Raw genomic sequence first — 13352 nt, 5'->3', positions numbered from 1 at the left:
AGGTATTATAGTAATTTGTTATATATGTTGGACATTCAGATCCCTTGTACTTCGGTGAGTGACTGTAGATGAGGAAAGAAGTAGATTTTTGGGCAATGCATTGTTAAATGTTGAATGTTAAATTATATTAAAGTTAAAATTGCTATCCTAGTCAGTACCTTTGATTGCAGATTAACCTGAAAAAAGAATCACTGAAACCTGACCCCAAAATTCATTTTCATTTCAATTTTTTCTGTCCCTTCTAACAAACATCACCTGAACAATACATCTTTCAGTATAAATGGAATGTTTTGTTTAACTCACAATAAAACAATTCACTTCAGTAACCCATAACAACTGTCTTAATTTTGAAATTTTGTAAGCTATAGAAATTTTTCTACATGAAAAACAAAGGTTTCTTTCAAGAAATTTAAACTGCAATATTTCACATACACATATGCACACACTTTTTATCCTGCTCTCTTTCTTGGTTTTTTGGACAAAGCTATTACCTGAATTAGACTTTGCCCTGCAAGTATTCTTACTCATCCCAAAGAAGTTTTCAGCAAATAATCTAATGAAAAAAATTGCTAGTTTTCTTAAAATTCACTAACTAAAAAGAAGATTCACAGAGCCTAGTACAAGATAAAGAGTATTACAATTTAGTTTGTCTCTCAAGATAAATGGCCGGTTGGGGAATAAGTACTGATGTATTGTACTGCAGCTAAAATACTTCTTTTGCCATAGATTCTGTTTAAGACTACTTTGGGTATTCGTATCCTATCATGCAACTTACAGTGTCCTCATTCTTCAAACCCATTTGCAAAAAAACCCCAGATAACATTTATTCATCTACCTCCTGTCACAAGTGGTGTTATTATTGTCCTGTCGTCTTATATGACTCTGAGTACTCCAAATCTAAACTCAATTACAAAGCAGGGAAGGTCATGAAGACTTTGCCAGTTTCCAGAAAGAACAAATTCTTAAAGGAATGGTCACAAAGAAGAGTAATTGAAAAAAGAAAGCATACATTCTTAAAGTGAATTTATCAGTATGCCTAGAATTCTTGCATAATTTTTCTACTCGAGAGCTCTCTGTTTTCATCCATTTATTATATTTACAGTCAAGTATAATTTTAAACATCTTATATAATGTTTCTCATTTTAAATTTTGTCTTGTAGATCTTGTTTTCCTGCTGTGCTGCATTCTGGGGAATCCAAATAATGAAGCAGATCTCATCATCCAAAGATAAACATCACTGAAAGAACAGATCTAACATCGCTATAATTATGGAAGCAGCACTTTGGAATAGCCTTCTAAGTTCCTTGGAATTAATCAAACATGAATCTTACTGAATTGCAGTCATTTCACTTATGATAGGAGAGGTTTGTGATTTTGCATGAAGTCTTGAAAGATTCATTAGGAAGTGTATTCATTTTTATTTGATAAAAAAAAATATTTAATTTCCCTCAATTTAAATAAAATGTGTTCATACATTTTTACTTTTAAAGGATTACAAAGTCTTAGAAACCATGTAAAACTAATTGCATTTTGCAATGATTTTGTTAGTAATCATATGTGAAAAGTATTTTTCACAAGAGAAATAATTAAAATCATATTTGTTGTAACCTGGTATAAAGTGACTGACTGTCTTCCTATTGAGGCTAAACGTAAACATATGTGAATGTCGTTTTTTCCGTAATGATTGAATTACACTAGAATCTCAATGTCATGCCCAATTCAGTGTTCATAATGTACAGCTACTCAAGGATGAGTAGTCGAGGCAAGAAAATTATTAAAAACAGCATGATAAAATAACTCGAACTAGTATGAGTTGAAACATCTTCAATAAAATTGGCTAATGTATGTGTTGTATAATACAAACTTGCAGTTTAGACTGAATTATTTAAGAGTACACCTGCAGTTGCCAACTTTAGATACTGGTGAAGCCAGCACTTACACATGGGTATCCCATTGACTAATATTACTCACGTGACAAAATATTTGCAAGGCTGGGCCTTAATTTCTGGTAATTTCCTGCCGGGGTGATCTCAGGAGAGATGCACGTCTTGTCTTTCAGGAGCTGTTGGAAAGATGGTTTATACTAAGATAGGAAAATTAAATACAAATGGTAAAGGGAGTCTCCAAACAGCAGGACTGGCAAAAATACTGGAGCTAGGTTGTTTTTTTTTCCTCACACTCTTCCAACTTTTTATTTGGCTCCAAGAATTTTAGAAGTACTTAAAGTCAAGTAGCTAAAAAATGTAGGCTGTCTTGCATGCTTCAAACTAGTAATAATACCTGGATTTAAAAATGATTTTAAGTTTGGGTTGGGTTTTTTTCCCATTCCATTTTAAGATGTTAATGACATGCTAAGAGACATCTCAGATTTAGACAGATAGCCTGCTTTTAGTTAACCCATATTCTCAGTCTCTAACTGTAACTGATGCCACTGTCTACATAATTGGATGTTTCTAATAAATTCTCAGAAACACAATAATGTTATTTAAATAAAATTAATCCAATGTCTAGTGATAGTATCAGGTTAATTTTTTATAAATTCTTACTTTAAAACCCAAGTTTTAAGTTACTCCATTTGTGTATCAAATACCTTGTGCCTATCACTTTAGATTATGCTTAAAGACTTTGAAATATTTGACTGAAAAAGCAGGTGTTAGCTTGATGAGAGATACTAATACCTGGGATGCAAAGTAAGGAGAACACCTCCCTAAACTGAAGGCGTGTTTAAATAGAGGAATGACTTGTAAATCTTCTTCACTTTACATAATCAGAAGATAAAAAACTGGCCAATGAAATCCTAGAAGAAATCAGATTTTAAATACTGGTTGAGAAGTTTAATTCAAATTTTTAATCATAACAAGGTAGGCTTCCAATGTCTTTTTAAAAAGTGGGTAAATACAATTATATATCTCTGAGTTCAAGATTGGAAATATAATCTCGTGAATAACACACTGGTGCAGCAGCCAGGAGCTTTCTTTGGTACTCTTAGTTATGACCAAAACTTACCATCTCTTTGCCTGAATTTCCCCATCTGTAGAATGAGGGTGATAGCAATACTGATGGTATCTCTCACCATAATCAAAGTATTGCATTTGGGATCTTTTCCTTACAAAGCTATTATAGGATATTTAAGAAATTCACAGAATCTGATTCTAGAAGTACAACACAATCTACAAACTTCTGTGACCCCATAAGTTAGTGTACCTATATTTTCAAAATTTGTAATAGTGACATCCACCTCACAGGACTATTTTGAGGTCAGTTTAATATAATGACTAACTAACATAATGAAGAGTCATATTGGAAGTCGGTTTCCTTATCAAAATAAATCCTTCAGAGAGACAGAAACAGGATAAAGATTTAACATATTCTGCATTTAAAAAACCACAGTCCTGGAAGGACAATAATTAAGATCTGAATTCAATCTGAATTAATTATTTTTAAAGATATCCTAATGAATGTAATTATTTACATGAAGTAATGAAAGGAATGTGATTTCAAAGTTAAATTCAGATTAAGATGTAAATGTTCTATGTAAATCACCAGCTTCTCATTCTAGTCACCATCAGTTGCCTACAAATAAATTTAAAAATACAGATAAAGTAGTGACAAATATAAAAGGCACAGTAGTTTAACTAAGATCTTATCTGAAAGAAAACTGTTGTACTCGTATGCGGTCAATTCTAATAAATGAAAAATGCAAAAACCAGGCACAAAATATAATCCCTCCTACAGCCTACTCTCTCAGAGATCCTTACTTTCTCTTACTACAGAAACCTTACTTTCCTGCCTTAAATGTGTCTCATTTCTCAGCTTGATGGGAATCTGGAAATGAAACATTCCTCAGTTTCAATTTGGCAGCCCCAATTTGGCCAAATGAGGGGGTAACTCTACCACTGGGAACTTCTAACATGTCTAACAGAACTCCATCCCTTATAAAAAGTGGCTGATAAAGGCAACCTAGTCATTAAAGCAGAGGCCAAATAAATTTCCTCTTTTCCAAGGATTTTTTAATCCCAGTTTCCTACTTCCGAGGACTTGCCATTGTGTATAGGTTGTTTGAAAAAAAGGTGCAGGAGAGTAGCAACATTCTTCTCATTTTATACTAAGCAACACAGAGTCTGAAAATTACTCTTCTGGCTGAAGGCTTGAACAGACTCATCATGGGTATCCAAGAGTCTTGTACTTTACAACAACATCCACTGGGTATGTGTAAGCAATCCTTTGGATACAGACTGGAAACTGGAGTTTGCCTTTCCCAGAGAAGAGATAGTTTCATGGACAAGCTCATAGAAACACCCTTAAATTCATGATTCTCCCATTAGCTATGTGGTAGTTAGCTATATATATCCCTGTCAACTTTTTTTGTCATGATTTTATTTTAATACGAACTATTTCAATATTTTAGGCACCTAACACCAGTACTGGGTCTAGTTCATACTGTCTTTATAGCCACTGCAGTGACTCTTGGGATTGCTAATGCTGAATGGGAAAAAACTATTCTTGGTCTATCATTTTTCCGTAAAACCTCTGGTTCCAGCATAGGCATATACAGTGGCCATGAGGCAGAGTTTTGCTGGGTGTTCTGGTTCCCTGCTGATGTTTGGCCTGTTCAGTTTAGAATTAAATAGGTACTATTTAAACAGTCAGCCCAAAGATCTTTGGTTTTGAGTAATCAGGAGACTCTGGAGAATAGATGGTCAATGAATTGAATCATGTGCAGTTAATATATTTCATACAGCTAATTGAACAAATTAAATGCTAACTGCAGACATTGCTTATTGCTAGGATATATTAGTGACATTTTGGTAAACCATCCTTCTCCCCTCAAGTTTTTAATATTCCATTGTTTATTTCTTAAGAGTTTGACCATGTTGTGTGATTTGAACAATTGTATTGGATCAAGTGAAATCAGGTGAATTATGTAAGGAAATAGTGATGCAGAACTAATAGATTTTGTGCAAGTAACTATTTTTGTTTTAGAGAGCCACTGTTTCATGTCTCTGGAAACAAAAATATTTTGCAGGCTAAAACCCTAGCCTCACATGTCCAAGTGAGAAATTTCATAAATAACATTTGTAATATTTGCAGTATTGCTTAAGACTCCCTTTTGATTTTGTTTGTCTTTAAACTCCCTAGTGGCATGCCTTGGGGGAAAAATGTAGATAACCAGAACTTTTATTCAGCAAGAGTGTTGAAAAACTGACTTCCCCTGCTCTTTCCAGCTGTTGTAATGTCACATCCCTCCACATGGCCTTTCCTGGGCTATGTACACAGAAATATCAAGTTACTGAAAACCCAGAAGTAAGCAGCTAAATCCTGTGTATTCTTGAGACCTGACCCTGTGCAATTCAAGTCACCAAAAAACTTGGTGCTGACGTCAGGATTAGGTCAGTTAAAGCTGTAAACTATGCATACAAGATACAAAGGTATCCAGGCCCTTTCTCTTGTCTCTCCTTTCTCCAGTTTTCTCTCAAGTTTGTGGGCCTAGGGACATCATTACCTAAATCATTATCTAAAAGAAGGTAGTTGATCATATATTTTAAATCATCCTTTTTACAGACAAATTTCTGTGGTCTTTCAGAATTTTATGTCATGTGATTAGACACTACTGAGCTGAGTAGCACCAAAGGTAAGAGTTGTTCAGGCTTCTTTGCTCTTTAACTTGTGATAAAAAGAGCTATGGCTCAGCAGTAGAGTTCATCAAGAAGATCCATAACTCTCAGAGAATGCTCAAAGCATTGACATTTCTTGCAATATTATGCAAAATATGTTGCCCATATCCAAAGTTTTTCTTAAAACTCTGGAATCCTGTGACTGCTGCTTTTTTTTTTTTTTTTTTTTTACTTACTTGCTTTAACAAATGTTTCTGACTGCTGAAAACAAGAGCTATAGAAGGTTCAAAATGTAAGGGGCAAACAAGAAGATTTTAATAGGTAATATTTTTAAGTATTTTCCCTTTCAAACTGCCCTAGTCATTACATGAGGCTTGACTCATGATTTTTAAACTCTTGGGATTGCTAATGCTGAATGGGAAAAAACAATTTTTGGTCTACCCTTTTTCCATAAAACCTCTGGTTCCAGCATAGACATATACAGTGTCCATGAGGCAGAGTTTTGCTGGGTGTCCTGGTTCCCTGCTGGTGTTTGACCTGTTCAGTTTAGAATTAAAGCGGGCCACAGAGACCACTCTCTGAGGGCCCACCACCCTCAGTAACTCAACACATGCAGACCTCATCCACAGTGTTACCTTACATTCCCAGCAGTTCTGGTCAAAGCAGACAAGATATGCACTGTGGACTTCAGGATTTTCTCTTTCTACGGAGGACACAAGTGTAAAAGTACTGAGTTTGAAACTCAGATACAAACCACAAGGTAAAGCAAAAATAAGATATCTTGCATACTGCAGAAGCACTTCCATATTAATATCAGGGCCAATGGAAAGCTTGGCTCGGTCCTTTGTGATTTTTGCCCCACCTATGGAAAACAGCAGAAAAATGTGGAAACATTGAGTAAAAATTAGCTGCTGAGTGTCCCTGTGTTTATGGTTTGGCAAAGTGATACAAAATGAATTCTCCCCCCCCCTTGCCCCTTGCTATATTTGTAATATTTCCTCCTTTATTCTTTCTTCCCATTTTACTATCTGTCTTTCCCTCTCTCTTGCTTATTTATCTTTGAAAAAAATCCTCTCCTGTCTTCTTTTTGGCTTGTTGTGCATGGACGTACACAATGGCATATTTCATATCCACAAATATGTTATTTTATTTTAATACATGAGAGCCAAACATACTTACCTAAAGGTGACTACTTTCTTTACTGTTCCCATCAGTTAACAGGCTCTTCTAGTATTTAAAACACACAATACACTCCTCATATATTTTTAATGTCATATTTATTTATTTCGTATGTATCTGCCTAGTGTCCTCTAATGATTCATTTTCTATTTCCATTCCAGTAACACAGCACTGTCCTTTTCCCAGTTTCTACTCCCTGTCTTGTTTCTTTGCTATTAATTCCTTTTAGTTACTTGTTGTCCCTTCAGTGCTGTGCTTTAGCTGTCACTGTCTCTCTATCCCAGGATGTACTACTACAGTTTTTATTCACTGTTTTCTAACCTGCTGATTTTAGTGCAGCAGAGGCAGACAGGCCAGTAGTTAGAATAAGAAGAGATTAAATGAATAAAGAAGATCATGGAACATCTTTAAACACTATGGAATTTGTGGTGTTTCTGCTCCTTACATTTTTCCACAAACCTTGCATGTAAGTACTTATCAGCACACCAATTATAGAAATGTTTGCCAGGAAAGAAAAATACTGTAAGACAACTGAACTACAATTTTTAGATTGACAAATAGCCTATTAATTTACTGTGTCAGCATGTCTTTTGCTGGTGTCTATCTGCATTAAGGTCATGAGCCTGTTCTTTGAAGATAATGGCATTACTCTGCTTCAAGTAGCAGCTTTTGTGATTTCAGTTCTAACAGCCCTTTACCTCTCTCCACTCATGACTCAGAGCTGACTCATTACCTTTAATCATTCTGAAAGCACAGATTTTATTTTTGCTCTTCTTTTAATCACAGTGGAAAAAAAAATGCTTTGAGGGAGGGTAAGGTGTTATACACTGCAGCAGTGTAGGTATGTACCAACATGCTTTGTTTGTGGAAGACCTCAAGTACTCCCAGTTTCCTATCCATCATCACAAACTGGATTTCACAACAGTGTCTAACAGGAAAGCCTGGTGATCAGGGATAGGTGGGAGAATTGAAGGAGATGTTTCTGAGATTCTGACAGCAAAGTTTGCCACTGAAGATCAGATCACCTTTGGTTTTATTTTATATATTACTTATTTTCCCTGAAATATAGCTGTAAGAGAGGATTAATATATTCATGCCTTCATGGCCAATAATAAGATATAATCTTGAATATATTTTTTCTTTGTTAGCAATATTCCTATTATTCGTGGGAAAATCTAAGAATGCCTCATGTCTATAGTTAATTATGCCTGATAATTGCACTATAGTATGTGTGTAAATGGCTTTATTAGTGAAAAACAATGAACAATGATTTGTGCTACTGAAACGGAATTATTGCTCAGTATTTTTTTCCCCAGGATTTCTCCTTTCAAGATACCCCTGTGGTGGCACTGGAATTTAGTTGTCATAATCCTAGGTGTTACAGAACCATGGAAACTTGCCATACACTACTAATAGCTTCCTCTTTGCACCTCTTTATGGAAGCTCATAATATTTTCCCTGAGGAATCAACCAACTCTTAAGATGTTACATGAAAAGTAACTCGTCCCTGAGTATGGCTGAGAGACAACTGAGCATTGGCAGAGGTGGGTGTTGTACCATATCAAGCAATCTAAGCAAGGTGAGATGATCAGTCTCCCTTCCCCTGCGTTTCCAGGCAGGGAAGCAGAGATGGACTTGGACAGCAAAAGTTGCAGAGTGAGAGAGGAGCACAGGTTATAACATACCCTACTGGGGCAGCTGGGGGGTATGCCCTGGCAGGGAGATGCAGCAGGAGGTTGGCAGTTACAAACCTATTGGGCATGGAAGTGAATAACACAGTCCTTTTCATTCAAAATAGAAAGTTAATAAGAACAGATATGACAGAGAAGATGGTCCACAAACAGTGTCTGTGGCCTATTTGTGGGTGATAGTGGTGGTGGTGGTGGTTGTTGTTACTATTTCTTTGGGTTTTTTCCATTTAAGAAGTTCTCTCACACTATGCCTTGGGTTAAGTGCAAAGCACATGGGTCTTCTAATAGATAGCAGGGATTTTTCTACCAACACTTTGATCAAGAAGATGGAATGGTATGCTGGTGGGCTTGAGCATTTTACATGTATTCGCAATACATGTCTTCATGGTCCTGCCAGATTCTATTGCACATATATGCAAATATTGAAAGCAGGCACAATGTAGCACTGGCCATTGAAGATGGTATGAATACATCCACTGAAGTGCATAATTTAGTGCATTTCCTACCGTAATTGTCTCAACAGAATGAGTATACAGGGTTATGTACAATGCTTGTGACTCACCAGCAGAAATAATTTCTGGTTAGTGGATGCAGAGGTCCAGTATTTTTAAAAATGTATTTATTTTGAATTTTCAGAATGAACAAAGGTTCATATAATATTTCCTCTAGATAGTATTTCACAAACAATATAGTTGTAGGCAGCGTAACAGAGAGTAGTAGCTATGAAATTAATTTTTATTAGTATGTTGAAGAACTTATCAGAGATGTCTTGCAGTCAGATTTTAGTGGGAAACAGCAGTAATGACCGATATTACCACTAATAAAAGTTAGAAAATATTGATCACTGTATTATTAATATTAGTAAAAGTAACTCAATATTTCAACTTCAGTTGCACAGCCTGAGCTCAGTCACATTTGCCAAAAATGTGCACTGGGATGTTTTTGTTTTTTCTGGAAGATTTTCTGGAACTTATGGAAAATGTAGTTATGTAGTCTAAATATATTCTGTGGAAAATACTCAACTGTAAGGCCCATTTTTCTGTTAAGGAGATCTCAGAGCAACAGAATTAAAAGTGCCTGAGTCCTTGAGCTTGTCTGGTGACAAGATATGCATTTGGTTTCTAAGATATGGAGACATGTCTGAATTCTCACAGAATAGGATATGGAGATATGCTTTTGTCTTCTCCAAGAGGCATAGTCATATTTCTTAACCACTCTCTAGTATTTCTGGGTAACTGCAGTCATAGCCTCTATGTTTTCACTGACTGCATATGCATCAGACACTAAGGTTAAAAAGGTGCAAAATAATAACACTACATGGCTTTCTTCTTACATTTGGTTCCTCTGGGGAACAGCTTCTGTTTAGAGAGAAGTGAGCTAAAATTATGTAGAAATATATTTTTCCTTTGTGGTTTCTGCATCTTATTTGTTTGTCTGGAGAACAATGATAATTTCTTCAGCTATGTACTGGAAGTCCTACTAGCCTTTTCAGCTTTTCATAGCTGTGGTGTTTGATTACTTCACATTTTATTTTCTCTATTACTATAGCAAGTATGGAATTATAGGCTAGATAAAATTCTGTACTCTAAATGCTTGAGAGAATCTGATTAATAAAATCCCATTAATGGTTTTGCTGTGCTATGGCAGTTGCTGTTGGAGGCAGCTGCTTTTGACATTTTCTCACTGGATTCTTTGAAAGTTCTCAGTTCTTTTCTTACACCTTCCACAGGGAAACTACACAAATGGGGAAAGCCAGCTAGGCTAAGGACCCTGGCGTCATCTCCTGTGTATGAATTACGCATGCAAGATTTTTTTAAGAGTCAAGAAGAGTGATGCTGTGCAGTTTCAATATGCTTTCTGGCTGCACATTTGACAAAATCTCTGGAGGCAGTCACCCAAGTAAACTGCTTAGGCACCATGTGTGAGGGCCTGGGAATCTACTTTTCTCTAATGGGTTGATTCCAAGATGAATAAAGTCTTACAGATAAGGTTCCTGCTGTCAGTAGCACATCAGAGAAGATTAGTGACAGATGAAAGAGTAACCCCTCCTCTAACAAGAAACAGCAGGTAAAAAGCAAATGAAAATGCCCCTTGCTGTGTTCCGTAAGAGCTAATTCTAGATTATAAGTGCTCAGGTGCTGCCATTTCTGGTGGGAAGAAACCCTGCAGCCTGTAGTAGTGTTTGCTTATATTTAGGGGTCTCCAGCATCCACTGATGCTTGTACCCTTTGGAGGTTCCCATCATCCCAAAGCAAAGCTGGTCTTGGGGAAAAAAAAAAAAAAAAAAGTATATATATTATATATATATTTTTAGGCAGCTGGGGCAGAAGCAGCAGCTTGGTCCTATTCTTACGGTGTTTTACTAAGAAAAGTCTGATCCTTGTCTGACATAAATTAGGTAGCTGTGCTAATCTTTGTGTTTGGTTGTTTTTTCTTTTTGTCTCATTGAATTTCCTCACATCCTAAGCTCATTAAACTGTGGATCTGCCAAATTCCCTGGAAGAAATAGTTTAAAAGGTAAGTGCAGCAGCATATTATAAATTTTGTATCTTAGGACAGAAACTTTTTACAAAGACATTTGCATTAAAGTGCAAAGGCTCTCTAGATAGGAGCCACAGACTTGTCATTAGCAGAACCATCCAAATGTCTGTGTGTTTGGATCAATGCGTGGGTCCAGGATTTTAGACAGAGGGAGAAAACTTTCTATGTGAGCAACAGGGCTCTAGAGTGGACAGGTTATTTGCAACAAATTATTTAATTACTTTTGTCTCTTGGTCCTTCAGCTAGTTGTTTGTAAATAGACTAGCAACCTTTTGGACATATTTGTTACTCAAAATAACTTCCAACTGGAACAAGGTTCACAAGCAGATCATAGGGAGCCATGAACATAGAAACTGTTTGTGTTGGACACTGACATCTTGTGGTATAATTTAGTTTGGGGATAGATCCTGATGCAGTTTTTGCAAAACTTGCACCAGTGAAAATGCTCTACTACTGATCAAAATTATATTCAACATAAGGGCTTACAGAGACTTATAGAAAAACTCAATTTCTAAAGGTAAAAAGCCTCCCATTCCCAGGTGTGTTCCCAAGAATTAGGGACTACAAACTATTTTCTTGGTTTTTGAAGTAGCTTGTTTTCCAAGGCAGTAGATCCAGTAGAGTCATCTCAGCATCATGTAGAGCTGACAGAGTAGCTATGTAGGGTTTTGCTACTCTATTCCAAGCAGTATAAAAAAGAGAAAGATTCCAATATTCACACAGAAAATATGCTTTTTTTCCAAAGATTTAGGGGTTAGACATAAAGAACAAGGTATCTGCTTGGTCAGTACAAAAGCTGAAAGATTTCTGTAGCATGGGCAAATAGCTCTGAAACCCATTTTACTCATAAGCTTTACTTATCTATTTCAAGCCGTTATGTCCTGTTTTGACAGGTCATTCCAAAAGCAGTAGTAAAGATGCATAGCAGACTTACTCCAGATGCAATGCAAAACAACAGGAAAAATGAGCATTTGTAAAACACGGTGCAGTAATGTACAAAGTGGGTTAAAGAAAAGATAGGCCATTTTTGCAGTTGAATCAAGAGAGTGGAAAAAGCTAACTCAAGTATAGTGTTTATTAGCCCAGATGCTCAGTAAGTTAAGTCTTACTTTCATATTCAGTGAAACTATTAGATATTTTTGATCCAATAGTAAGGGTTTAAAGAATGAAAAGTTGTGTACTCTTCGGCTGGCAACTGCTCCCTTCAATGTCTTAGCTTAATGAATTGTGCTGTCATGCTGGGATTTGAAGCAGTCCAGTGAGTAAGGCTTCCCTGCTGCCTTTCTCTTTGACTGTGTTACACAACCTGCTCTCTTTTATATTTTGATAGTGACATCTATTGGAGCTTTGAAGAATAATATTTGAAAAAAAAATCCAAATGTATATTAGCAAAAGAAAAATTATTTGACAACTAAAAATTTCAGTTAAAACAAAACCAGATACATACCTATCATCAAAACACATACAAGAATTAAAATACTGTTGGGAAAAAGAAAAATGTGACAGAAGTTCAAATCGGATTCAAGAGAAAAATGTGCCTTTTTATCTTTTGATGATGGGTGAGTTTAGAAACTTACCCAGATGTCTGATGTTTGTTTAGAAGAAACCCATCAACCAAAGCTGCAACCTCAAGGTGAAACAAATACAGTATTTGATTGAATCCCCTATAGATATATGCAAGACTTTGACAAGTATTGACAAGATCACATTTAATGTAGTGGGTACAGTAGCACTTAGCCAGTCAGCAAAGACTTGGCAAACCTTCCTCTTAAGCAACTGAAGTCCAATGAAGTTAAAGGACACAACTGTCCAGATCATTTAGAATGTAATTAGCTCCAGCTTTTCTAAGCAAGCCATCTTCATACCTCTGGATTATATTGTGAACGTGACTTGTATCTGTTTAGAGTTTATGACAAGGGTCCTAGACTTGTCCAGAGATGTAAGGCTGATACACAATGAATATGTGTGGTCAATGGTTTTACATTACAGTAAATTAGCCTATGTATTTACATTTTTTTTTTAAATGTAGGTACTATAAGACTCTAGCATTCAGTCCCTGGTGTCAGCAGTAGGCAGTACTAACACTATCTCACAAAATCTCCAGAGGAAATTAGGAGATCCAAATGCATGAAGAGAAAATGCTGTGGCAAGCACAGTCCCCAGGCAGCCCCTTTCCCTTCTGTTCCTCATTCATCTGAGGACTCCTAGAGTCCCTTCATACCCACCAAAGAAATGAGACTTTTTCTCAAGCCATGTATCTCCATAACATGTAGCCCACGATGAACATCCTCATGTGAAAGTTTCATGTTTCTTTGTTAGAGGTTGT

General features: G+C 36.2%; 1 protein-coding gene across 1 annotated transcript in view; it reads left to right on the top strand.

The window, feature by feature from the left end:
* The window catches only part of AGMO (alkylglycerol monooxygenase), a 194349-nt gene extending 192573 nt beyond the window's left edge, over positions 1-1776 (top strand). The window contains exon 13 of the mRNA XM_074898034.1: positions 1161-1776. Coding sequence (XP_074754135.1) covers positions 1161-1241 — 81 coding nt within the window. The 3' untranslated portion in view covers positions 1242-1776. The remainder of the gene's footprint in view (positions 1-1160) is intronic.
* The last annotated feature ends 11576 nt before the right edge of the window (positions 1777-13352 follow it).

The sequence above is a fragment of the Athene noctua genome, chromosome 2 (assembly GCF_965140245.1).
Source record: "Athene noctua chromosome 2, bAthNoc1.hap1.1, whole genome shotgun sequence".
Lineage (NCBI taxonomy): Eukaryota > Metazoa > Chordata > Aves > Strigiformes > Strigidae > Athene > Athene noctua.
This window is presented reverse-complemented; position numbering and strand designations above follow the sequence as displayed.